The sequence below is a fragment of the Lottia gigantea genome (genome assembly GCF_000327385.1).
Source record: "Lottia gigantea unplaced genomic scaffold LOTGIsca_20, whole genome shotgun sequence".
Classification (NCBI taxonomy): domain Eukaryota; kingdom Metazoa; phylum Mollusca; class Gastropoda; family Lottiidae; genus Lottia; species Lottia gigantea.
The window spans coordinates 514,828-538,892 of NW_008708401.1; the positions used below are offsets into that span (position 1 = coordinate 514,828).

Sequence of the window (24,065 nt, forward strand, 5' to 3'; positions counted from 1 at the left end):
GTGCGGCTATTATGCGCATATTATGAAACAGTACATTTAAGCTCTCTCTCTCTTGGAAATTCTCTTTCAATAGGAGGCCTGTTCCAAATGGCTCAATGGCTTAACCTAAACGTTTATGGAATTTGTTTTAAAATTGACAAGTTTTTTTTTACTTTTTTTGTGCCAATGACATTGGCCTCTTGTGATCAACGTCATCAAACTCTGTGTATTGCACATTCTTGCCAGATTACACACATTGAAAACAATCTGGCATTACCGTATAAAACGTCATAACGCGCTAAAGATTTTCAAGGTAAACAACAACACTCTGCCACTGAGAGGAAAACTTTCTTGTACGGAAGTACTTTTTAGTTTCTGTCAAGCCTCCCAGCCTGTAAACGTGAAATCGAGCACCTGCAAATTTTATTTTCAATTTTGTTTGTACTGAGCTCCAGCTACTAAATTACATTTGACTTCGGCTTTGCCTTTGCTTGTCTTGTATTGTTGATTGACTGTCCTCACAATTTTGCAATTTACATCTTCAGTTTCACTTTTTAAAATCTCATTTACTGATACTAATATTAAGAGATGGCTGAAGCTACAATGAAAACCAGACGTCAAGATATGTATAAAGCAAGAACTCCACCCTGGAAAGAGACCTACAGAAAGGTTGGTATAATAATTCATAAGAAGATATCATAGTCTGCAATTAGAACGCTTCTTGAGTTACTTGAGTCAACAATTGCTTAGCAAGTTGATATGAAATATGATTGTGGCATATCAATTGCAAACTCATGACAAAATGTTTTCAGAAAAGTGTTTAGAAATATGGAAGTGGTGTGAGTCTTAAAAATGTAGACTATGGTACCATTCTGAAGCTTGATTTGTGAACCAGGCATTCATTTCCGAGAGTCCAATACTATAGTTTATATATATTTTTGCTATATTTATTATTACATTACAAATCTAAGCATGGCATATCACATGATAACTCATGACAAAATGTATTCTGAGAAATGTTGAATTGTGAAGTCAAGACAACTAGGATATCATGTCATTCATGATAGAGACATAACTATGATGTCGCAGCAGGCCTGTTTTTTTGCAATCATCAACCCTTTCAAAAGGAGTACAATAGCTATATAATTGTTGATGTAATATATTTTTAGAGATGTTTAGACAGACTAAGAGGAAGTAGAGAGAAATTAATGACAAGATTCAGAAAGATTGATATAACCAGTGAAAAAGATGACTTTATTAAAGATATTATGACAGATGAACTAAAAACATTAAAACGTGAACAAGCTAAAGATTTAGATATAGAGGTATGCTAGATGGCTCCGGTAACAAATGTAGCTGAATAATTTTATGATCTGGTGGTATATTGCATATGGGAAATAAATGATGGTATTTTATCCCCATTCGTATGCCTAATTATCTAATTCATTTATTTTAACAGCACAAGGCTAGTTGACATACCTTTCTTTGGTTTATTGTGCTAGTGATGATTAGATTACTTAAAAGTTTTATTTTGTTATTTGGTAGTTTTTATTGGGGTCTATTGTATTATAGAATACAGCTGGATAACTTTATTTTGAATCACACATTTTGTGTTTTCAGTTTGAAGATACTGGTTTTAATGGAGTGGATTTGATGTTAAATTTATTTGAAGATATACAAGAAGAACTTAAACATGAAGGTAAAAGTTTCTCATTACTTTTCAAATTTGGAATTTAGTAATAAATTTCATAATTTCAAATTTTTCAGCCAGGTTGTTATTCATTATATGATTTTGACTGCTTACATTGGTTACCAATAACATAATGTTTTATCTAATTTCTTTGTTTTTTTAAAGAGTTGAGACTATTAGAAGAGCATGATAGATATGAACACAGTTTGAAATTAGAAGAAAATGTTTTATGTTCTGCTATAGAAAAATTATCAACTGATGAAGTAATATGTCCTATTTGTCAAAAGTAAGTATTTTTACTTGTTTAACTTTATACCTGACTCCCATCAGACTCCCAAATGGCAACAACAAATTTTTTTGTTATGTTTCAAACTTTCTGCAACTAATTTCTTATCAGTAATAAAACTTCACATCAAATACCATACACAGATACCCAAGATTTTCAAAAAGTTTTTAATTCATCAGGAAAAGAAACAATTTACAAAATGTACGGCAGTATTTTCTTTTCAGATGTCAATCATGTCAACTGCCCCTTGAGAGTTTTGACAGAAGCTGTTGATGTTTGGTTTGGTTTGGTTATTTTAAGTGATCATATCAGTATCTTTTCTTATATTTCAGATCAACATTGTTATTAAATAAAAATATTATATTCTGTTCATGTGGAGTTAGAATAGATACTGAGGTAAGATGTCTTTCCTCTAACAGCCATTTTAGTCTATAGCTTAGATTATAAATTTTTTGTCCAGGGTTAAAAAATAAACAACATTTTAAAAGTAAGACTCTCTATAGAGAAAATTCAGTTAAATAAAAAAAAGTGCTTACATCACATACTTCAATTACAACTGACCCCTCGTAACTCGATCCAAAAAGTGACTGTTTTCCAGGCCCTTTGTTGATCATCAAAACGGGAGGCTTAGTCTCAAGTTTTACAGTTTAATGGGACAGATTCGCCATTTTCGCGGGTTGATTTGGGTCTTGAATATGTGTAAATAGTCTTCTACTAAGTATACTGTTTATTTACAATTTTTTTTATTTATCTTATGTAACTATTATATTGCAGCAAGATTGTATTAGTTTAAGTAATGTTAAAAATCAACTTGAAGCCTCTATTTATCAACATAGTCTAGCATGTACTACAGATCCTACATTTAGTATCATAGCTGACTTCGGTACACAACATTTACTCATGTCTTGTCAGGTAGGCTTCATCATGATTTCTGTTATCCACATTTTTGTCCTTATAGACTTTAATCTGAAAGTTTTTACCAGAAATATCTTGCAGTTCATTTTTAGAATGTCAAAACATTTGCAGTCTTTTCTAATAATGAAAATTGTGCATACTGCCCTTTTTAAGATGACAGTTGTTGTATTAACAATTATCTCTCAGTCCTTTCCATTCAGGTCAGAACATAGGGCCTAAACTCATGGTTCAACTTTTATTTGTTACAGGTTTGTGATGCAATGGATATTATTGTGTGATAAACAGGGAATATAATACGACTTTGTTTCCATCCAACAGTATAGAACTTTATTATTTATTATTGAATGATTAACAATGATTGCAACCATTGGACTTGAGACTGAAATCAGATATGTTTTTCCATATTCATTATCATATCATCATTTGCTCCAGTCTCCAGTGTATATAAATAGTGTATAAACTAAGAAAATGTTACATGTGCAATTTGGTTTTGTTTTTTTTTTTTAAGATTTTTTTTTCTGTATATGCATTTCCATTCCCTTGGGGGTTTAAATCTTCTTTTTTAATTTTGATACATCAAAATACTAATGTTATTGGTTTATTTAGCGCATATTAAAACTTAAATTTACAACTCAGTAACACACATGGGTAGAAGTTTCAATGAGTTTTCACTTTCATAAGTTGATAATGAATTTTATTTAACACAAGGTTTCTACAAATTACATAGCACTTAATCTGATGATATTTAAACCTCCAATTATTCATTTGATTCTGTACCATTACTTGAGGGTACCAAAACCAGAAGCATAACACAAAAACTGTTTCATAATTTCTGTGAACTTTCAAAACAACTATATAAACAGTTGATATAAACTTTGATCAAACTCAACAAACAAATGATATTTTTTGTCACAATCACTCTACATAATCAAATTCTGATGGTAAACCAAATTGTTTATCTATAACACTGTCATCAAAACTAAACTTGTTCTTAATCCATGACTTGGTTGAAAATATATTATCTGAAATGTAATTCAAGAAATAAGTGGAACTTATTAGTCTAAGCTAAGGGATTAAAAAGTTGGGTTTTTTTTAACTTTTGATGTGTGTGTTAAAGGTATTAATGGCTTCTGTTTGCATCATTTAATTTTTCTGTCAAATGTCTATGGTTCTAAAATTACTTGGGTCTGTTTTCACTTTTTAAACAGTTTGGTTTATAACCTGGACATCCACAATTTGAGTAATCTCCCTTGATGTATTCTCATTTATTAATTTTCCTTGGTCTACAATTACCACTCAGCAAAAAAAACATATAAAATATGTTCAAATTTACATCGATTCTGTACAAATGGCTGCTTACCTGTCCACCTATTGGCTGCATCCTTAGCAACGACTGTTTCCTGTTTAATTTGTTCAATGACTTCTGGGTCACATTCTCTATATTTTTCTAACATTGTCAATAAATTCTTCTTTTGCTCCTCTTTCTTCACCAATTCAGCAAAAATTTCCTGTCTTTCTGTCTGAAATCATAATTTTTTAAATTTATTTCATTTTATTTCATACTTTACTTACTTTACTATAAAAAATTTTCACACAATCTTTCTGCTTTGCTACTTTTAGCTCAACAAATTCAATTAATCTGTCAATTATTTTGTGAGTTTGTGGTTTTAAGCTGGGTTACATTTATCTCATTGAAATTCGAACTCTCAATCTGTACGATAATGAAAGAATGCAGGAAGCTACTGTCTTTGAAATTATAATTATAAAGTCACATATCAAAACTTTAATATTTTAGTAGTTATCAATACTAATAACTTACCGTATCCTCTTTACCACATTTCACTTTGACCACCATTTCTGTTAAATTCTTTTCCTTTGTATCTAAATCTTTTACTTGTTTTTCCAACTCTTCTATCTTTGTTCTTCTCTAGGTCAAATATACAAAACATTAAATTTTCAGTACGGTACATGCTATTTTCTCAATACCTTGTTCAATAGAGCCCATTTTGAGGGAAATATTTAAATTAACTATTCCTAATTTGACCGAAGTGTGTCTGAGCAAAATAAATTAGTAAATGAATTCAGTAAGCAAGGCTTTTAAGACATTTATACTATTCATACAGCAAAAGAAAAAAATGTATTCAATCCCAATTTCAATTTCCAAATATAAAAAATATTTGTTTTTTATAGGCTACTATTTTCAAATTGTTTTCCCTTAAATGTTGCAATGGAAAATTTACATAAAAATCAGTCATAAACTTACGTTTTGACTAGCTTTACTAGGAAAAGCCCAGAAATAAACTGAAGTTCCTATTTTTTCTGTGTCCACCATTCCATCATAGACTAAACTCATTAATATTTCCTTGACAGACATGGATGTTATTCCTTTCTCTTTCTGACATAGTTTCTCTAACTCTTTTAACTGGTAAAATTCTTTCTGCAATAAAACTTATAATATGACAAAATACTCAGCATTGTTTCTTCAACAGTTCAACACATTCTAAATATTACATTTTTCTACTGTGTTGCACTGCGGCCAGTATATTTCGCATAAGGGATATTCATATGATGTAACATCATAATGTCTACATTCCAGGGCAGTCGAGGTTTTAATGATGGGTTGGAAGAGTTGAAATATCCTTGTAAATGTTTATGTAAAACAACATAAAAATATGTTGCCCACCTTTTCATAGAAAAATTCCATCATTTTTGTTCTTTTTTCTTCAACACTCAAACCTTTCTTTCGAGACTAGAAGAAAAATCAAATTAAGTATCATAAATCATAACATGAAATAATTATGCTTTTCATGTTCACTTTTCACGCACTGAGTCTATCTTTTGAATTTCACTTGAATTTCACCGATTACTTCTATTAATTTGAATTGGTATATCAGCTTAACAATAGATCTGAATGTCTTAAGAGTTAAAATGACATTGCATTAATTAGATATAAACATTGGTACATACATATAATTATTTTCAATCAATTAAATTAAAGGATTATATTATGATCCCATGCCAATGCTTCCTCTATCAACTTATAATAAATGCATCAATGTTTCACCATGATCATAATAGACTTGTAAAAATGAAATAAAATAGAGAGAGTTTTACTCCTACACTGGCTACAGGCTACTATCACAATACAATGTCCAGCATGAAATGACATGACTGTGTTTTAGCTATTTCGATCACTTGAGGCCTTCCTGGCAGTTGTGATTGTGAATGTAACATGTCTTAACGTTGGCCTTCAACTGAATCATTTCATGGAAAAGGTTTGGGGTATAATTACCATTTTCTCAGATTTTGATTAAATTTCCCGCAAAATTACCATATTCTCAAAACAACCTGAAAGCTTAGTCAAAGTTAACCAGACCGAAGAAAATCATTGTTAATCCTTTTTGTATGGAATTACTGGATAATCAAAAATGTACGGTGTATGACGAACGAGGTAATATGCATATTATATAGAAGGCCAGTCTTGTCAAAAATCAAAACGTATTTAAATGCAAAATGAACTACGAAAGGCATGTCAAACCTTTTAAATGCAATAAAAACCTAAAACCTATAAGTTATGTCCAAAATGTAGATAACTTCATGAATCGTAAAGAAGATTTCATTGATTGAAATTTGTGCTTTTATCGGTTTTGGCATGAGAGCCCTTCCATAGATTTAAAGGGAGAGAATTCAACACTTTCCGTCTTCAAAACAAAATGGAGAGAAAATCGCTTTACAAACATAAAACCGATTCTATTGAAGAACAGAGAAACAAAAGGCGTCAAGAAACTATAGGTACGTTTCGGGGTTGTTTTTGCACTCGGGCACATTATTACACCATGCATCACATTTTTTGCATCGCAGAAATTTGACAAATTGAAATATAAAATACGACTTCTTGGTTAGTAAACAAAGTGCGCGTGGGTAGACTTGAACTTCCAGTACTGTCTACAAGTATACCATACTATATAAATGGGCTGGTTAATCGTAACACTGATTAATCAAAATATATTTAAGTAAACAAATGTAATTCATGAATATATGTTAATCTGTGTCGACTTACAACCATAATTTTGTGCATAACATAGTGTTTTCTAGTTGCATTTAATATATTGACATTTTAAACAACATAAAATAAATGTGTCAAAATCCACGAGCATTGAGTTCCCTTTTATAGTGCATAAAGTTTGATCTTGTTAAGGCCTAGTATACCAAAATTTCCTGTCTTGATAAGGATGGTTTGCCGGACATTTTGACAGCATCAATTTATGAGCTATATCATTTTATTTATTATGTAGATGAGAGAAAAGTACGAAGAGAGAAATTGGTGACATCAAAGAGATTCCGTCACAGTGAATGTGAAGAGGACTCACTTGATGGAGAAACTGGAGAAGAACAGAGAGATGAGGTCACTGATGAACAGGTAATGTATGCTGAAAATCTAAATCTTGTATGATATCTATACTCTAACACTCCTTAATAAACAACTTTCCAACCAACTGTGTTAATGTCAATTCTCCTGGGTAACGCATGGTTGGAGCACTGTCGATTTGGCTAATCTGTTACCGTTTGAAGATATTTCACGGTTTTAACTGGACCCTTTGTTGTAGTGCAGCCAGTGCTTGTCAGAAGGCAACCCAGTGTCGACTTTTAACCTCTATCGAGCCCAAAAAGAAAATTTTTGGAAGCGTTAGTAACCTCATTCTATTTCTTTATATTCAGGTCTTGAATTCAACCAATGCTTTAATCAACAAGGAACCAGAAAAACTTGCAGCTCTTCAGAATTTACGCAGAGCATTTGTTCAAGGCTCATCTTTCATTGATATCTTCTTTGGGTAAGATTTGATATTTTTCAACTTGACTTATATTGAATGATGTAGACATTTGAAATGAAAGGAATGAAAGAAAAAGTCAGGACAACTCAATTTCGATTTTCAACTATGAAGGGATCTCATTCTGTAATGTGTAGAGCCTGTAGAATGACTGGCTGCTTTTTCCTAGGACCATCAAAACTCCAAGTTTCATTTGAAAGAAAACTTAAACTTTTAAAATTTGTTTGTATTTCAGACAGGAAAATGCATTAACCAGTTTAGTTGGAGTATTAACTGGGAATGATACAGAATTACAGTTAGAAAGTGTCTGGTGTATAACCAATATCGCTGCTGGGGGGTCAAATGAACAGGCTCTATCAGTAGTCAAATCAGCAGCACCATATCTTATAACTTATCTTAGTAGTAGCAGCACTGATCTTCAGGTAAGTACTGGTTAATGTTGTCTACTGTATTCTGGTAAGTCAGATTAACATGCTCTTTGTGTAGCCCAAACTCAGTTGTAACCCTGATGTACTCATAGGCAGAAGTGGTGCCTGCTTACTCTATACATCTGGTGGGTCTATATATAGTCGAACAATAATACCATAATTTATATCCTGTATATTATATCGAGTACTGGTTGTTCTTGTCTACTGCATTCTGTCCTGTTTGTTGGGTGTATATAAGCTCAGTTAAAGAGTTAATATTTGAGTTTATTTTATTTGTGTATTGAGATATGTTTTATGTTTAGGATCAATGTGCATGGGCTATAGGTAATCTAGCAGGAGACAGTGCTGATTGTAGAAAATTGCTCAGTTCACAAGGCTGTGTTATTCCATTGGTCAAACTTCTAGAGGTCAGTATTTCATGATCATCATTTTTAAGATGTTATCTCCTTTTGTCAATATTTACTTTTGATTGGTACAACTCGGACACCCAATGAAAATTGATCCATGTTTTGATCACTCATGAACCTGTAAAATGTCAACTCCTTGATGCAATTGTATATTGCTAAATCATGCCTTTATGTATGGAGTAGAGAGAGCATAGATTAAGATATACATAGATATAAGATAAGATGAATAGAACAATTATTATGGATAGATACCTCTAGAATATCTATAACTCAACATTTCAATATGGTTCTCAAATTTATCTATAAGGGATCTTGACTGAAAGATAGATGCTTAAACTAGAAATATGTCATTATTCAGATTAATAGATTTTTCAATTATATGTTTTTTTCAGACATCAGTACCTAATGTAGTACAATCAGCATGTTTTGCTCTTTCTAACCTAGCCAGAGAATGTCCTGACATTACACAGTTAGTATGCTTTAATTATTTCTTTATTAATTCTTCAATCACCTGTTCAATGAGCTCTCTGAGTTGAATATTACTTCTCAAGTCTAAATGAGAGTAGCGGTGAATTAGTAAGGTAGATCCTGAAGATTCAGTATTCAACCTGGCTATGGTCAGTCAGTGATGCAGATTGAAGGGGGCCGTCATGGAATAAGCATTAGTTGTTTGAGATAAATTTCCTGAATTGCACACAGTATGGCATTGTTTAGGTAAAATTTGAAAATGATATAATGCTGTTGAAAAAACATTTTGAAGTGCTACTAATTTAAGGGTCTGTCTTGCAACTATTAACACAGCTATGGGTTAAGAGTTTCTAATATTTATCTTCAGTGCTCATAGAGTTAATAATACCTTGATTTTATTTTAACAGGGAGATAGTAGATGCTGGAGTTATTCCCCATTTAGTATCTAGGACACAGGACACTGATGTTTCACCTAAATTAATCTCCGAGATAGCGTGGGTTTTCGTTTATCTTACATCTACCAGGTAAGATTCATTTATGATACATTTATTCATGGTCATGGTGACTAAGTAACTCTATAATTCTAATAAGATGGTGAGTGCTCTTAAAGGTCATTAAGGTTACCCCTTCTCTTAACTAAACTGAGTCTTTGCTGAATCAAACTGCTGATATGATAATTATGTAACTGGTTATGTATTGTTTTCTTGTAGTGGTGAAAACACAAATCAGTTAGTATCTAATGGAGTATTGAAGAATTTAGTCAGAGTTTTAACCGAACAGTATAAAAATCAAGATGTTACGGTAAGATAGAATTTATTGATAGTTTTAATCATGATATGATAAAGAAGGTTCCCAGAAGTCCACATGAAGTTCAGCCCATCCCTAAATTGCCTGCATCAAATGGACCATTAATATGTTCTTTGTGTGACTCATTGGGAGTTATATATTCTAGATATTGACCTCTTGATAAAGTGTATAGGTAGTGTATTAGCCTTAAGTTTAAAATTTTACTGTTCTTGGTGTTAAGGTTTTTAAGGTGTCATTTTAAAGTTATTATTGGTTACTATTTCTAGGTATTAACCCCAGTGTTAAGATGTATAGGAAATATTTGTAGTGGACCTGATGAATTCAGTATCCAAGCATTTGAAAATCCTACTATCGTACCAGCTCTTGTTGAATGTTTAAATTCAGAACATCATCACATACCTAAAGAAACATTATGGGTTCTTTCTAATATGACTGGTAAATATTTCTTTATAGTCTTGATTTACAAGGTGAATTGAAAATGATTTGAGAGTATGAATGGTGTATCATTTTGTTTTAGCATAGCAAAGAATGTAGCATTAAAAAATTTTGACATATTTTTTTATAATCAAATTGCAAATAATTATTTGGATTCTTGGGTTAAATATTGGGCCAAGAATGAGATGGGTATAAATTTGACTGAAATGTAGTTAGCTAGGATGGCTTGGATAAGCACACTCACTGAAATTGTGGCCATTATCTTTATTCAGGCTCTCCAGCTATCTTTCAAGGGAGATAACTCTTAATATAGAGTTCATATCTTAAGACCACAATATTACATAAGACAATTGTTTACTTATTCCATTCCAGGTGAAAATATAGTGTGTGATAAAGTTATCAATGGACCCCTTCTAGAATCTATCTTAAATAAACTCCATTCTGCTTACGACACTAAAATAGAGGTAAATATTTTCAGACAGATTACTGCTAAATCTTACAGATTCATGGTCAAAATTTTATCTCATTTGGCTAAATGATATTTTCATTTACTATTTTTGTGAAAACCGCAAAATAGACATAAAAAGATAAAAACTTTTAAATTTACTAGTGAATACCTGGTTCTTATTATCAATTTTGTCTTATATTAAATCTATATTTTATCTCATATAACATTGTTTTATTTTAGGCTCTATATTTACTGTGTAATCTGGGTTGCCATGGTAAAAAGGAATGTGACCTATTATTAACTAAAGGTGTAATGGATACAATACCAGGCATGTTAAAGTCACATGATGTTGAATTACTCAATCTAGTTCTCAGTTTCTGTGAAATGATGCTCAGACTATCTGATGAGGTAATTGATTCATCATGTATATTATGATTTAGGATACTGGGTATTATTGCAATATTAATGATATTAAAGACTTGTTTAATGGTTATGATATTATGTCATTATGGTCTACATGCCTTTATTAATTCAATCTGATGCCAATTTCTTCTTTTTTATTATTTTTGTTTGTCTCCATTGTAATCTAACCATATTTTAACCAAATTCCTGTCCTAATGATTTTATTTTTAACCAATCAAACAGTCTATGTAGGACCCGTTCCTTGGTATCAATGACATATTCTGGGAAAGCAAAACCCAAAGAGGCTGTCATATTGTTCCTCTCAGTCTGCTTTTAGGGCACTGCCTTTTAGCATAACTTTTGATATAATTAAACCTGACTGGATATTAAAGATATCAACAATCTAGAGCTCATTACATTTGTTATATTACCTGTTTTTATGATATTTCAGGCAAAAGAGAAGTTTGAAGCTAAAGAAGGTGTGGCTAGATTAGAGGGACTGGAATACCATGCTGATGAATTCACACGAAAACAAGCCAACAATTTACTGGAGACCTATTTCTATCTAGATGAGGGTGAGGGAGAGGAAAAGGGAGATGGGGATACTACGGCTGCTGTTGTTATGGAATGACCTGATGACACTGTCTATGACTAGGGTTGGGTGATATTATATTGAAATCAGTTTGTGTGCTATTTTAACAGTTTTCAGTAAAACATCAGCATTTTGCAAGTTGGTGTGTATGTTTTGAATCAGTCTGGATGTATTAAGTAACAGAAAGTTTGTTAAATTAACTATTGCCCAAACTTAGTGCAGCATTTGTCATTTTAGATGAAATTTTACAATTACATGTTTCTTAACCATGAAATGGTGTGTTTTCAAGCCAGTTGAATTTTAACGGTACAATGTACATATTTATTATTATTCATTTTTCAATCTTATGGAGTTAATTATCAAATTAAAAATTGTATTATCATTTAGATTAGCAGTCAATGTGTATAGGCAAGCAAGTATATATTTGCACATTGGGTATGAATCATGATTGAAAACATCAACACAAGTAGACTGACTACTTTGTTTTCAGGTAGTTCAAGTAGCAATTAATACTTTAAAAGACTGGCTTGTATAGATGTGATTATTGTGTATTCTACCTGAATACAAAATGGACTGCTCTTGTTTTTGATTTGATTCAGAAATATCTTGCCTGACTATACTACTCATATTTTTGCAGCAAATCATTTTACATTCAAATTCATTATCATAGATAATACAATTTTTATGATATACAATTACTGATTTTATTAAAGCGGCATTTCAGCTCAAATTCACCATAATTGATGGATAAAGACAAAAAAATCTTAGTTGAAAAGTTGCTTAAATAATATCTGTAATTGTGTTATCTAATGAAACCACCATTATTTAATGCCATTCAAGAAATACATATATTAATGTATAGAAATGAATTTGTTAACATTACATTTAGAGAGAATCTACTTGTTTTGTATTACCACATTTTGAATGACAACACCCTGGTTTGCAATTGTTAAAAAGGTGGTACACTGTTATAAATACTTCACAATATTATTTGTCATTATATAGAATTGTTTTTGATATGTTTATGTTTTCTATTACTATGCATATAATGTTCACTCTAGAATAGACCAGTATTTTTTGTATCAGTCATTTTTGTTCATACCACTATTAATATTGTCTTATTCACCTCTAGTAACGTCATCCTATTGACATGTCAGTTCCTGGGAACATATAAATAAAAACCTGATGCAAGTTTTGTTTGCATGAGGCATTTTGCTACATAACTTACCTTTGTGTATTGAAATTTAGTTCGCAAATATCCCTTAGGATGTTGGTTCTAACAACCCTCCATTGTGTTTTAGACTTAATCAATTTTTGTACATCTTTTTTGATTTTATTCAATTTTAGAGAAGCAATTTGTTTTTATTGTTACAAATCAAGCCTCATATTACTGCACTAAATAGAAATATACTGGCTTGTTAAACTTGCTGTATAAGAATTAATGTATATAGATTTTGTAGTAGTTCAAATATTGGACCTAAGTAAGGTTCCAGTTAGAACCTAATTTAAGATGTTATGTGGCAATTTAGTTTTTTTCATTTGTTTACCTGTTTTCTGTACATTACATTAGGCCAGTGCTTCTCAACCTCAGTGAGATCATTTCTCCCTGAAAGTTTTTTTTTTATTCTTCTCCAACATAAATCAGTCATTTTTAAATGTAATTCACTCGAAATGTTTTCCAAAGATTAATCATGAATGAATATACTACTCATACTCCTCATATTGAGATAGTTCGAACTTTGACCCGAATGTTCATTATTGATTTTCTGTATGTCCGGGGTGAATAATTTCTATTGCAGTCTTAGATCACATTGCCTCTGATTTCCTCCCCACCCCCAGTCCAACGATTCTTTCCCAATTCCACCCTTGACAATAATTCCTCCCCATGATCTTTCTATTACTAACATAGGGAGGAATTCCTTCCCTGTTGAGAATCACTGCATCAGACAATGTATGTATAAGACAGTATGACCACTTCAAATTCAAGATTGAATTATATTTCTTAGTCAACAATTAAACAATACTATTTTGTACGGTTCTGTTGTTTGTCACTAAAGCTTTTGGTGTAAATTTTGGACCATGTGTAACTCAAATTGTCATTGCATTTTAATGATCCATTTTTATGTATTCATTATCAATTGTAATAGTTTTTTCATAAAAACAAGATTAATTTCAAAGTCTCATTGTTTTACCTGAAGCCTCAATTGGTGAGAAAGCTTAAGACAACACATATAAAGAGAGATGATGAAATGTCAAAACCAGTCCGAGTGCCTTTTGGGAAGCCTATTCCGAGTTAGTATGCCTTCCAAAGTAATAGTAGTTATTGTAGAAAAACTTTAAATAAGCACACTATAGTTATCAAGCTTGTCCAGACCAGACAACACTTACTGCATACAGCTCAACCTTTCCCAATATCTGTAGATTATAGTTGATACAAATACACTTACTGTTGCTCTGATCATGGAGCAATTGTTATCCTGAGAATCGTACAAGTTGTCCATGATCTATCAATTGTAACTGAACACATTTATAAGTAATTGGCCCAAGGCCTGATGCAGGTCATGTTAATTGTCTGTTAACATATTAAGTCAAATAGATTTGGGATGGGCCACTAATCCAAGACTTTTGCTACAGTGTGTGCACATAGATTGATAAAAAGGCTAATTCCCCTGTCCATGCAAAATATCCTCATTGCATACTGCATGGTGTTAATATCATTCACCCAATATGGAGCAAATTTGGACTTTCATTTCGACTTTGAACACTCCTACAAAATTATTTGCTGAGCAGAAGGTGAAATGGATAAGGGGTGAAAAGGGTGTTATCTGGGGACACCTGTGATAAGGTATAAAAATACAATTTATGTTTCAAAAATGTTTAGTTCATAAACAAGTAAAATAATAACAAATAGTGGTCCATTCTTCGGACTTTAAATATACCAAAAACAATTAGTCTAATGATCACAGGGTCTGCTGATATATAAATCTTGGGTGCAAAATATACTAATATCTTCTTTAAATAACCACAACAGTAAACAATGTCATATAACATAAACTATACCATTGCATGCTTATATCATTATAGAATTAGCTCACAATATAGAATCACACAATTCAAGCATATTGAGCATAAACATAAAGCAATTCCTTGAACATAGGCTCCAATATTAAATGATATGGATCCAATATTAAATGATATAGATCCAATATTAAATGATAGACATTTCATCAAAAGCGATGGTATACACTCTGTCAGTCTTGCCTAAAAGACAGGCTATCTTCACACTATAACTTAAAGTATAATGAACAAATGAACAAAATATTTCTAAAAAATATCATAAATCTTGGAACGATTTTTTGTTGAAATGAAAAAGAAAGATGGTGTGAAAATTAGAAAACTATACAACAGTTATCACTATAAAAATCTATACAAAAATGTTCGAACTTAATATGCTTAAGAAAGTCAATGTACAAAAAATAATTGAACAAGGACAATAGGCCTACAGTAAACACAGAATAAAAATATTTGTATCATAATGCCAAATCAACTTTATTCAAACAAAAAATGATCATTATTATTATCACTTGCTCATATTCATCAGTTTATGACATCATTTAAATACTATCTGCATCATCATCATCAGTGGGTTTACGTCGAGCAGGTACCAGACCTCCGATTAAGCCCTGGGCAGTGTTAAATAAATTGACGGGAGAACTTCCGTCTGTGATCAATGTTGTCTTCAAACCAAGAGAAGATAACAATTTGACCTGCATTTCAGGTCCAGCATTAGCCATAGCCTGTAAAGTTCCAGCTCCAATGGCATCCACCATATCTTTAAATTTACGTGTTTCAATGGTGGAGGACTCGCTAGCTTTACTGATCTCCAATTCATTCTGTTCTTTGATATATTTCAGCTCTGCTTCACGAGCCTGTGTCAGTCTTTCTAATTCAGATTCCTGAAAAATTAAAATAAAGAACATGTACTAAGGCACATCTTGGATACACAGAATATTGTCCCTGTCAGATTCAAAACATGAATAAGACCAGTGCAGTTAATTTTGGGGGCAAATAAATAGTAATAGTAACATAAAATAATCAAATAAAATCCAAGTGAAACAGCAATCAAAAGTTGAGAATTTGATATCAGTTAGCCATTCGTTCTTTAAAGACTTAAGATACTCAAAGATTGAATAATATGGGTTCATATCTAACACAAAAAAATGTTACAAAACACGACTTACAGCTTCAATCTTCATAGCCTGAGCCTTAAGTTTAGCTTGTTCTACAGCAGCTTCACCTTCAATACGGTTAGCCTCGGCACGGGACTGAGCTTCAGCCTTGGCTTGACCAGTGCTTTCTACAGCAGCACTGTGAGCCTGTAACTCCAAGAGTTCTTTACGAGACTTCTCAGCTTCTGCTTCATCCATAATCTTTTGACGTTCAAGTCTACCTTTAGCCTCCTGTTCTAGTCTTTCTGCTTCATGTCTGTTAATCACAAAAAGGGATTTCAAATATTATCAAATTGCTTTCATTTTGTCCTTCTTAATGTACAATATAAACACTACCAGATATGTAAACATTTTGGAAAATAACACACAATGTAGATGGGAACTAAATTTAATTATTTAAGCTCACAAATATATTGCAGAAAATTTGTATCAAATCCTTGAATATCATATTCACCATAGAATAATTTAATTGCTTTAAACTAACCTGGCAGCAGCCTCTTGTGAGTTAGTTGTAATTTCAATAGCAAGTTGAACAGATTTCATTAATGAATCTCGTGTTCGTTGGTCAACTGGTTCTACAGACTGGATATCAATACTGGTAATAGCTAGGCTATTCTGAGGGAAGGTGAACTTATCTCGAACTTTATTTTTTTCATCAAAACCAAACAAAGCTGATCGAATAATCTTTGCTGAATTCTGAAATTGAAGAAAAAGTTGTGTTTACATAAATCATTGAAATACTCAATTTCTTTCACTTCCTTATGGCAGACCACACAATTTGGCACAGTTAGATGGAGCGTGAGTTCACGATGTCATTTGCATGGTTACGAGCAAACGGTGGCTGTGGGTTCCCATCTCGATTGGCGTGTGTAAATCGGGTGACCTTGAATAAGTCATCTTCACACATAATTCCAGTCAACCCAGCTGTAAATGGGTACGGATAATCTGGGAAAGATCAATGCCAAGAGGTTTGGCCAAGGACCAACGGGTATAAAGGATCCTTAACTGTGAACTTAAGTTGTTATCCTTGTAAAATATAGTTGCTTCTTTCTCTCTTTCAAGTAATGTCTATAACGCAGTTCTCACTGATTTGAGCCGTTTTGAGGCTAAAAAACTGTGTTCTATACACACAAATATATGTAAACCTACCTTATGAAAATCATCAAATTGAACTTGAGCAACAGCACCTCGAACTCTAGAAGCAATAGCTTTACAAGCATCACCAGTAAAATCAGGTACACTGAATAATTTAGCAGCTTCATCACTGCTGGTTTTATCTGACACTTCAAAATGCCTGGAAACAAAGATAAATAGAATAAGACAGGGACAATATAATCACCAAGCATATAACATGGAGTTTTAAATTCCACTTTTCTCTTCTTTTTCGGTCAATGCAACTTAATACAGTGTGCTATCAGAAAAAAATCAATTGAAGTTCTACACACTTTTCTTCATTTTAGTGGGTCTATGAAAAGGTGCAACCTTATTTCTTTTACCTATTTACATTTGTAAAGAAATAGTTTGCACAGACTGTAGTACATACGAATAGGACCCTTCATCCTTTATACAGTAGTTTACATGCAGTCAACTCTAATTTTTTTGTAAGAAAGATTATGAAATACATACCAGTTGTATGAAAGTTGTAGTTGAAGCCTGGCATGATCAGCTGTTTCAACGGTGATAATATCTGTACAGAAGTCAGGTCCAAGTAATAAACATAATGATTTGATGACGTTGGGTTTTTTAGGTTTTCCTCCAGACAGACTGAGTTGAGTGAATTGTTCGTCTGGTCCCAACATTACTAATTCTGGTCCAAATATAACTCTGAAATTTTATAAAAAAAAATCTTTTATATATCTTTAAATACAGAATACCAGTCAGCAAGGTCTCATACTGTGTCCTGGTCTTAAACATGTTTTGAGCAAGTAGAAGAGCTCTTGTTAAATTGCGTTAAATTGCAAAATTGAGTATCAGTTTTTCAATTGCCTGAAGAAATAAATTTTGAGTGAACTCTTGATGACAATAATAGTATATTATTTCTTCCAGCTAAGATATCATTTGCTCTTCCTTTATGCCCCCTTTTGTCAGCTGAACTCTGCGAAAGTGACGGCAAGCAGATCAACCCAGTTATAATTAATAAAAAATTTATATTCACCTTGCTTTTTTATCTTTATAATCGTAGATTTGTACACAGGCATTATGTGGTACACGGAACGTGATAACTCGTGTCTTGTCTCTGGCTTTTTGATTTGTACCAACACTACCACGTGTTCCACGATCAGCTAATGGGTCTTTTCCCTGGGATAAGAGCTCTTCAACCACAGGAGGAAGGTCTTTCTCCCATAATTCTTCATCTTGGTTCAACATGTAGGTCACTCCAGTTATAGATCGAACCTAAATAAAACAGAATAGATTCTGACATCCTTTACATCCTATTATTCTGCTCTAGATTGACTAATGAAGACAGAGGAAATCTCCTAAGAAACAAACTGGAAATTAAGAGAGAGAAGGAAAGAATCATATTTTAAAAGATTTCAGCTTTGGCAACTATAATGTTATTCATTCTTTCCTTCATGATCTGTACCCATTTGCAGCTGAGTTGCGGGAATCATGAGGAAACCAACATGGATACACCTCATATCCATCTCAGCCAAGTTAGGCTACAGTCCATCTATACCAACTGTAAGTTTTCCACTCACCTTTCCAGACTTGATATCTCGAACATAAATACCCTCATTTTCATCCAGTGGTATAGCTTGTCGTTTCATCATGACCTCTACCTCTACAGGAGGCACGTATTCTTTAGGTCCGCGGATCATCCATCTATCTCCTGGTTTTCTTTCAATTCCCTGTAAATATATCAAGAATTCTAAATATGTGTTCTTTCACTATGGTGCTTAACCAGCAGAGTGTACCTGTTTAACACAACAAACATCTATTTCAGTTGTTAATTCTTAAAAAAAATTCAAATATTACTCTTTGTTTCCTTGATATAATCTTAGAAGAATTAAGCCAAGTTGATTATAAATAATCTAAATTTATGAAATGATCTGTATAGACAGACCAGGTAGATTTTAAAAAGAATGATGAAAATCCCAACAACTTTACTTAAGTAGGTCATTTTTTTTTTTTGCCATTGATTTACCTCCAATTATAATAAAAATTGAGGTCAGATATCTTCAATCTAAAAAAAACATTTCATTCTTCATTCAGTTACCTATATCTTTTTATATAGCCGAAATATAGCAAAAATCAACAACAAAAACAAAATGCAATAATAACATCAAAAAATGCTGAAAACGTGCCGTCTAATTACCTGACTTGTTGAAGCTGATTCTGTATCATCCTTTTTACGCCTTTTAGACAATGGCGGCTCCTTTAATTAATAAAGGAGATATTTCAACGATAAACTCATGGTGTTAATTCATGCATAATTAAAGGTTTAAGTACTGTATAATTGTCAATATAGTGCGCATGTGTAATGCACACCTCTTACCCTTACATACATCTGGAGGGATCTGTCATAATAAATGCACTCTATGATATATATATATATATATGTTAGTCAATATATAATGACTGTTGATATAGTTAAAATTATATTTGCCAGTTAAAAACTCTAGATTCTCTGCCCGTGAAATGTGTTAAAACAAACCTTTTATCTCGTTTCAAGATTCTTGTTGTCTAAGATGAATAATTAGCTATAGCTAACTATATTTCTATATTATTACAATAAGACTGGTGTATACCTTTTCCTTTTCTATGTGTTCATGCCAATATTATTCAAGCAGATTGTAAAGAGGTTTTCAAAACTTTTTATGTACCTATCACAAAGATATTATTAGCAGCTTTTGCCATAATGATTTCATATACAGCTAAGCATTTTTATAGTTACAAGAATCACAGACATCTACCAGAAAATAGGAATGATGCAAGTTGAAGCCTTAAATGGTTCTGATGAACATATAAAAGCTAGAAAACCTCTTAACAATCCCTTTACTTTAAGCTACCATCACCAGATTAGAAAGGGTTAGAAAAAAACTCAATTAGGGCAGACATTTAAATATTTTCAGTTTTATATTGTAAGGATCATGAACATTTATTATAATTTCAAATTCGTGGATATTTCAGATACATCAAAACTAAAAGTTAGCAAAAGTAAATTCCCAAAAAACTGGAAATAGTTTAATGTCTGCCATTTTTTAAAATGAAACTCATACACACCTGTGAGCCCTCTTTGAAAAATTCTGTAGCGCGTAAAATAAGGCCTTCATCCTCTCCTAAAATATATACATTCTGAATTCCCTTTTCGAGCTTCTCCCCTGGCATCAAGAAGAAGGTTTTTTCTCCTTTAACCAGTTTACGTTTTCCGAGTTGAGGCTTGCCACCGTCATCAACAGGATCTACGACAACACAGTATTGTCTGTTATTTAAAGTTGTGATATTTACTACACCTACTACCTGTAAGAAATAAAATATTTCATCAGTATTAAAACACAATTCAAGATTTACTCCCTACTTTACCATCTCTTGTAATCTGATATTGACAATTCCCTTTGAAATTTTTGTGGTATAGAGGCATGCGAGGTGCTTAGCTGTGGTATAACTATTTTAAATCGAAGGCAACTCACTCATTTGTCAGACTTTATAAAATTACCACATTTTCATTTATATTTCAACAATACAAACCTCGCCAAAGGGCACCACTCTCATATGTCTTACCATTTTACATAGGAAATGTATTGACTGTGAGCCCCCCAACCCTTATATGATTCATATATAACGCCATTGATCATGCGTTAAGTATCCAAATGAATTGAAATCAAATTAAAAAGCTTGAGTTCAAAAATAGTTGTACTGACCTCTTCATAAACATTAGGTATATGTGTTTCTGTATCATTCATAGTAATTAACCATTCTTCACCATTTTTACGTGTAACTTTAAAATCATCCACATATGTTCGTAATGCTCTCATGTGTAATGCTTTCTGTAAAAATAAAATTACAAAGAATGAATTATAGTTTTATATCCTACTTTTCTGCACCTGTTTGATCTAAAGAGGAAAGACAACGCTATGCAATGTGCAATGAGGGAAATTCGCTAGGACAGAAGCATTAGCCTATTCTTTATTCAATTTCCAACCGTAGATGGACATTTTACTAAAGCAGCTTGTAGCATACAGTCATGGTTTATTGTCCCCTCTGTGCGACAAGATGCGATTGTCATGTTAGTTGTCTACATCAATGAGATATAAAAATTCATCCTATGCTTGGATTAAACCATGGACCGCAAGTCAGCAAGCACCTGCCTCCCAATGAAGTATATAGTGCTGCTTTTGTAATATAAGTAAGTACCATACCTTATCAGTTAAAACATAGGCACTGACAACATCTACAACCTCCTCATAGGCACCAGGTAAATACGCTCCAGTTTTACTAACCAACCATTCCTCTCCTGTGACTCTCTGTTCACCAGATCTGTCAATACATTCTTTACGAGCTCGTAATCTTATAGCATGATTAGGTTTAATTATGGTGGCTCGAATAGTTTCCTCTACTACAACTTCTTTTCGTGGAATATATGTTCCTAAAAATCAAAAGACAAAATTCTTTAATACAAACTGAGGATTGTGAATTAATGCTTCAACTTTCTATAAATACCAAATGTTGTGCCAAATTTGGATTTTGTAACAGTAAAAATCTCCCATAAAGATGACATTTTAGGTCTGGCTCTTACCGTGTTGATATCCCATGTGTATATATCACAGGTACTAACTATTTGTTGTGATACTGATATATTACCCAGCCCCACCAATTGAGCTGAGCTATCCTAACAGCAGGATACTTGAAAATCTACTAACCTGGACCCTCAAAAAGCCATTCATCACCAGCAATTCTCTTTTCCCCAGATTCGTCTTCAAAATCTAAAATAGCTCTTAATCTTAAGGCTGAGTTGGCTGGTACTATTTTTAATGGTGTTACTGGCTGGAATGTGAAAAGACATCTTGTTAAGATTTCATTTCATGAAAATATTATTAAGACATTCTAATACAGCTAGGAATGCATGTTAATAGAAGTATTTTCAGCTGGCTGGTTTCTTTTCAGCTTTACAACGGTGGTCATCTGGAAGGCCTAAAGCGTCAAATATTGCCCCTTACATCAATTTGCTCTGTTCCCTAATGCAGGCAAGAACTTAATATGGTTCATTACATAAACTAACTAATGAACAACTTCCTACTTTCTAACGCAAGTGAGCCACTCCATTCCCCACCCCCACTACCAAATTACACTCCCAATAAATTTACCTGTTTTAAAACTTCACCAGGGTAAAGAGGGAAGGGTTCCTGAGCAAGACGGATTTCTTGATCAGCATGATAAAGTTTAACTTGTCCTGAAGAATCTGTTACCACTTCATCATCTTTATTTCTGATTACAGGGTTTTCTAGTACACAATAATGTCGTGGGGGCACCACTATCATTTTCTCAGGTCCATACACAATTCTACAAAGAATGACATCAAATTATATGTGGATATAACTATTCGGATAGTTATATAAACACAAGTTGAAAGATCCTATCCTATGGACCTTAAAGAGACATAAGCTTCCCATGTCAAATTTTTAATTGTACAGAGTTCTTTCAAGTGAATTGTTCAATTGAAATATTAGTTTAAAACATTCTTAGAATGACTTTGTGTTGTGTTTCTCATTTTGAAATCTATGTTTACAGAGGAAAGAGTGTTTATATTTAACGTATCAACAAAAAAAAGTTTTCTAAAACTATCAGTACTAATATTAACAAAATTGTTTCAAATTCACTCAAAAAAATAATCAGTAAATTTCAATTTATCAATGAAAATTACAAGTAGCAAGTTACTACATCGAATCTTTAAAACAAAATGAAAATTTCAAAACCATTTTCTCACCTTTCATTGTCCTGTCTGATATAAGTCTGTGGACCAATCGTTAGCCTTGTAACATTGGAATTCTGGTCCAATACATGGATATAATAATAGGGAGGAATTCTATAAATAGATTCCTCCGATCCACGGCCTCGTGGTACAGACATCTTTACTGGTTTATATTACTGAAATAAAATTTAACATTCAAAAGTTAAGTGGATTGACAAATGTATGAGGTCTTCAGTATGAGAATCACTAGAACAGACTTCTAGTCCATACAAGAAGCTAACCTTTAGCAACTGTATTAAAAGCTGACAATTGAGGAAAAGTTATATGCCAAAAACATCAATTTTTGGTTCAAATAAATTTAGGTTTCAAATCATCAAGATGTAGAGTCCCAAACATATTTAATGACAATGTTTCTATGATTTGATCATTTTAGAATGGAAATTGGTACTAGGCTAATAATAACATTAAAAGAATACAATTAACTCTGAAAAAGGAACTCCAAGTCTTCTGATATATTGTTTGATTTTAGTTACTTTTTTTTAATTTTAATAAAAAATATTTACCACACAAAATAAGGACTAGATTATCTATGAAATTTAGCACCCGGATTGACTAATTTATGCAGTATCAAATAATCAATACACCGCCTGCCTGGAATGTCGGCTTCGCTCTCTCTTACTATTGTTATCCAATTTCCATGCCGCATATCATACACTAAATAACATTGTCAGAAAAAATCCTATAGCGAACTTCTCACATGATGTTTCTTACCTCTTTTATATCCCACAATTTTATTCTGATGACTTCGAATTGCTCAGAAAATGCTAACTCAGATCACTGACGAAAACAGTTGCAATAACAATTTTAGACGTGATCGTCTAGACGTAATTAACTATTTAACTAGTGTAGTCAATGAACAAGTTGAGCCTTGATAATCTCGATGAATGATAGTTGGAGAAATTTGATTGGTCAGGCTGATTTAGCTGTCAGCAGAAATATTTCATCTCATGTCGCAACTCGTCTTAAAGGGACAACTCAAAGTTTGTAGAGATATAAAAATAGAAACTGTCGTATTTTCTGTTGATGAACAACGCAAATTCTTTTGAGGCAGTTTTATAGAGTTCTATATTTAGAAACCCCTTTGGAAGTTCATATAATTGTTAAAATGGGGCTCGAACGTAAGATGTTTGACAAATGATTGATAAAAAAAAGTGGGGGGGGGGGGGGGGGGGGGGGGGAA

The 24,065-nt window shown here is 32.5% G+C and overlaps 4 protein-coding genes across 4 annotated transcripts; 2 read left to right on the plus strand and 2 right to left on the minus strand.

Moving 5' to 3' along the window:
- Positions 1-280: 280 nt before the first annotated feature.
- LOTGIDRAFT_231480 (hypothetical protein) lies at positions 281-3,351 on the plus strand. Its single transcript, XM_009053628.1, has 8 exons — positions 281-479; positions 560-648; positions 1,149-1,304; positions 1,600-1,678; positions 1,835-1,955; positions 2,288-2,351; positions 2,730-2,867; positions 3,119-3,351. Exons 2-8 carry the CDS (start codon positions 568-570, stop codon positions 3,146-3,148), a joined length of 669 nt encoding a protein of 222 aa, XP_009051876.1. The 5' UTR covers positions 281-479; positions 560-567; the 3' UTR covers positions 3,149-3,351.
- A 103-nt stretch (positions 3,352-3,454) lies between these two features.
- Positions 3,455-6,529, minus strand: LOTGIDRAFT_214096 (hypothetical protein). Its single transcript, XM_009053629.1, has 6 exons — positions 6,163-6,529; positions 5,554-5,619; positions 5,134-5,307; positions 4,690-4,797; positions 4,231-4,390; positions 3,455-3,892 (listed from the first exon to the last, which is right to left on the minus strand). Exons 1-6 carry the CDS (start codon positions 6,163-6,165, stop codon positions 3,786-3,788), a joined length of 618 nt encoding a protein of 205 aa, XP_009051877.1. The 5' UTR covers positions 6,166-6,529; the 3' UTR covers positions 3,455-3,785.
- A 636-nt stretch (positions 6,530-7,165) lies between these two features.
- On the plus strand, positions 7,166-11,725 carry LOTGIDRAFT_159291 (hypothetical protein; the record flags this gene model as incomplete). Its single annotated transcript, XM_009053630.1, has 11 exons — positions 7,166-7,290; positions 7,590-7,702; positions 7,935-8,121; positions 8,430-8,534; positions 8,927-9,003; positions 9,410-9,526; positions 9,713-9,803; positions 10,076-10,244; positions 10,617-10,708; positions 10,933-11,100; positions 11,546-11,725. Coding segments are annotated over 11 exons (1,424 nt in total), but the record flags the coding sequence as incomplete, so codon positions are not given.
- A 2,820-nt stretch (positions 11,726-14,545) lies between these two features.
- LOTGIDRAFT_214098 (hypothetical protein) lies at positions 14,546-23,563 on the minus strand. Its single transcript, XM_009053631.1, has 14 exons — positions 23,389-23,563; positions 22,841-23,001; positions 22,221-22,416; positions 21,777-21,900; positions 21,276-21,502; positions 20,778-20,903; positions 20,140-20,376; positions 18,615-18,764; positions 18,071-18,309; positions 17,542-17,739; positions 17,065-17,209; positions 16,400-16,611; positions 15,928-16,171; positions 14,546-15,642 (listed from the first exon to the last, which is right to left on the minus strand). The coding sequence occupies exons 2-14, from the start codon at positions 22,981-22,983 to the stop codon at positions 15,301-15,303; spliced, it is 2,583 nt and encodes an 860-aa protein (XP_009051879.1). The 5' UTR covers positions 22,984-23,001; positions 23,389-23,563; the 3' UTR covers positions 14,546-15,300.
- Between the last annotated feature and the right edge of the window lie 502 nt (positions 23,564-24,065).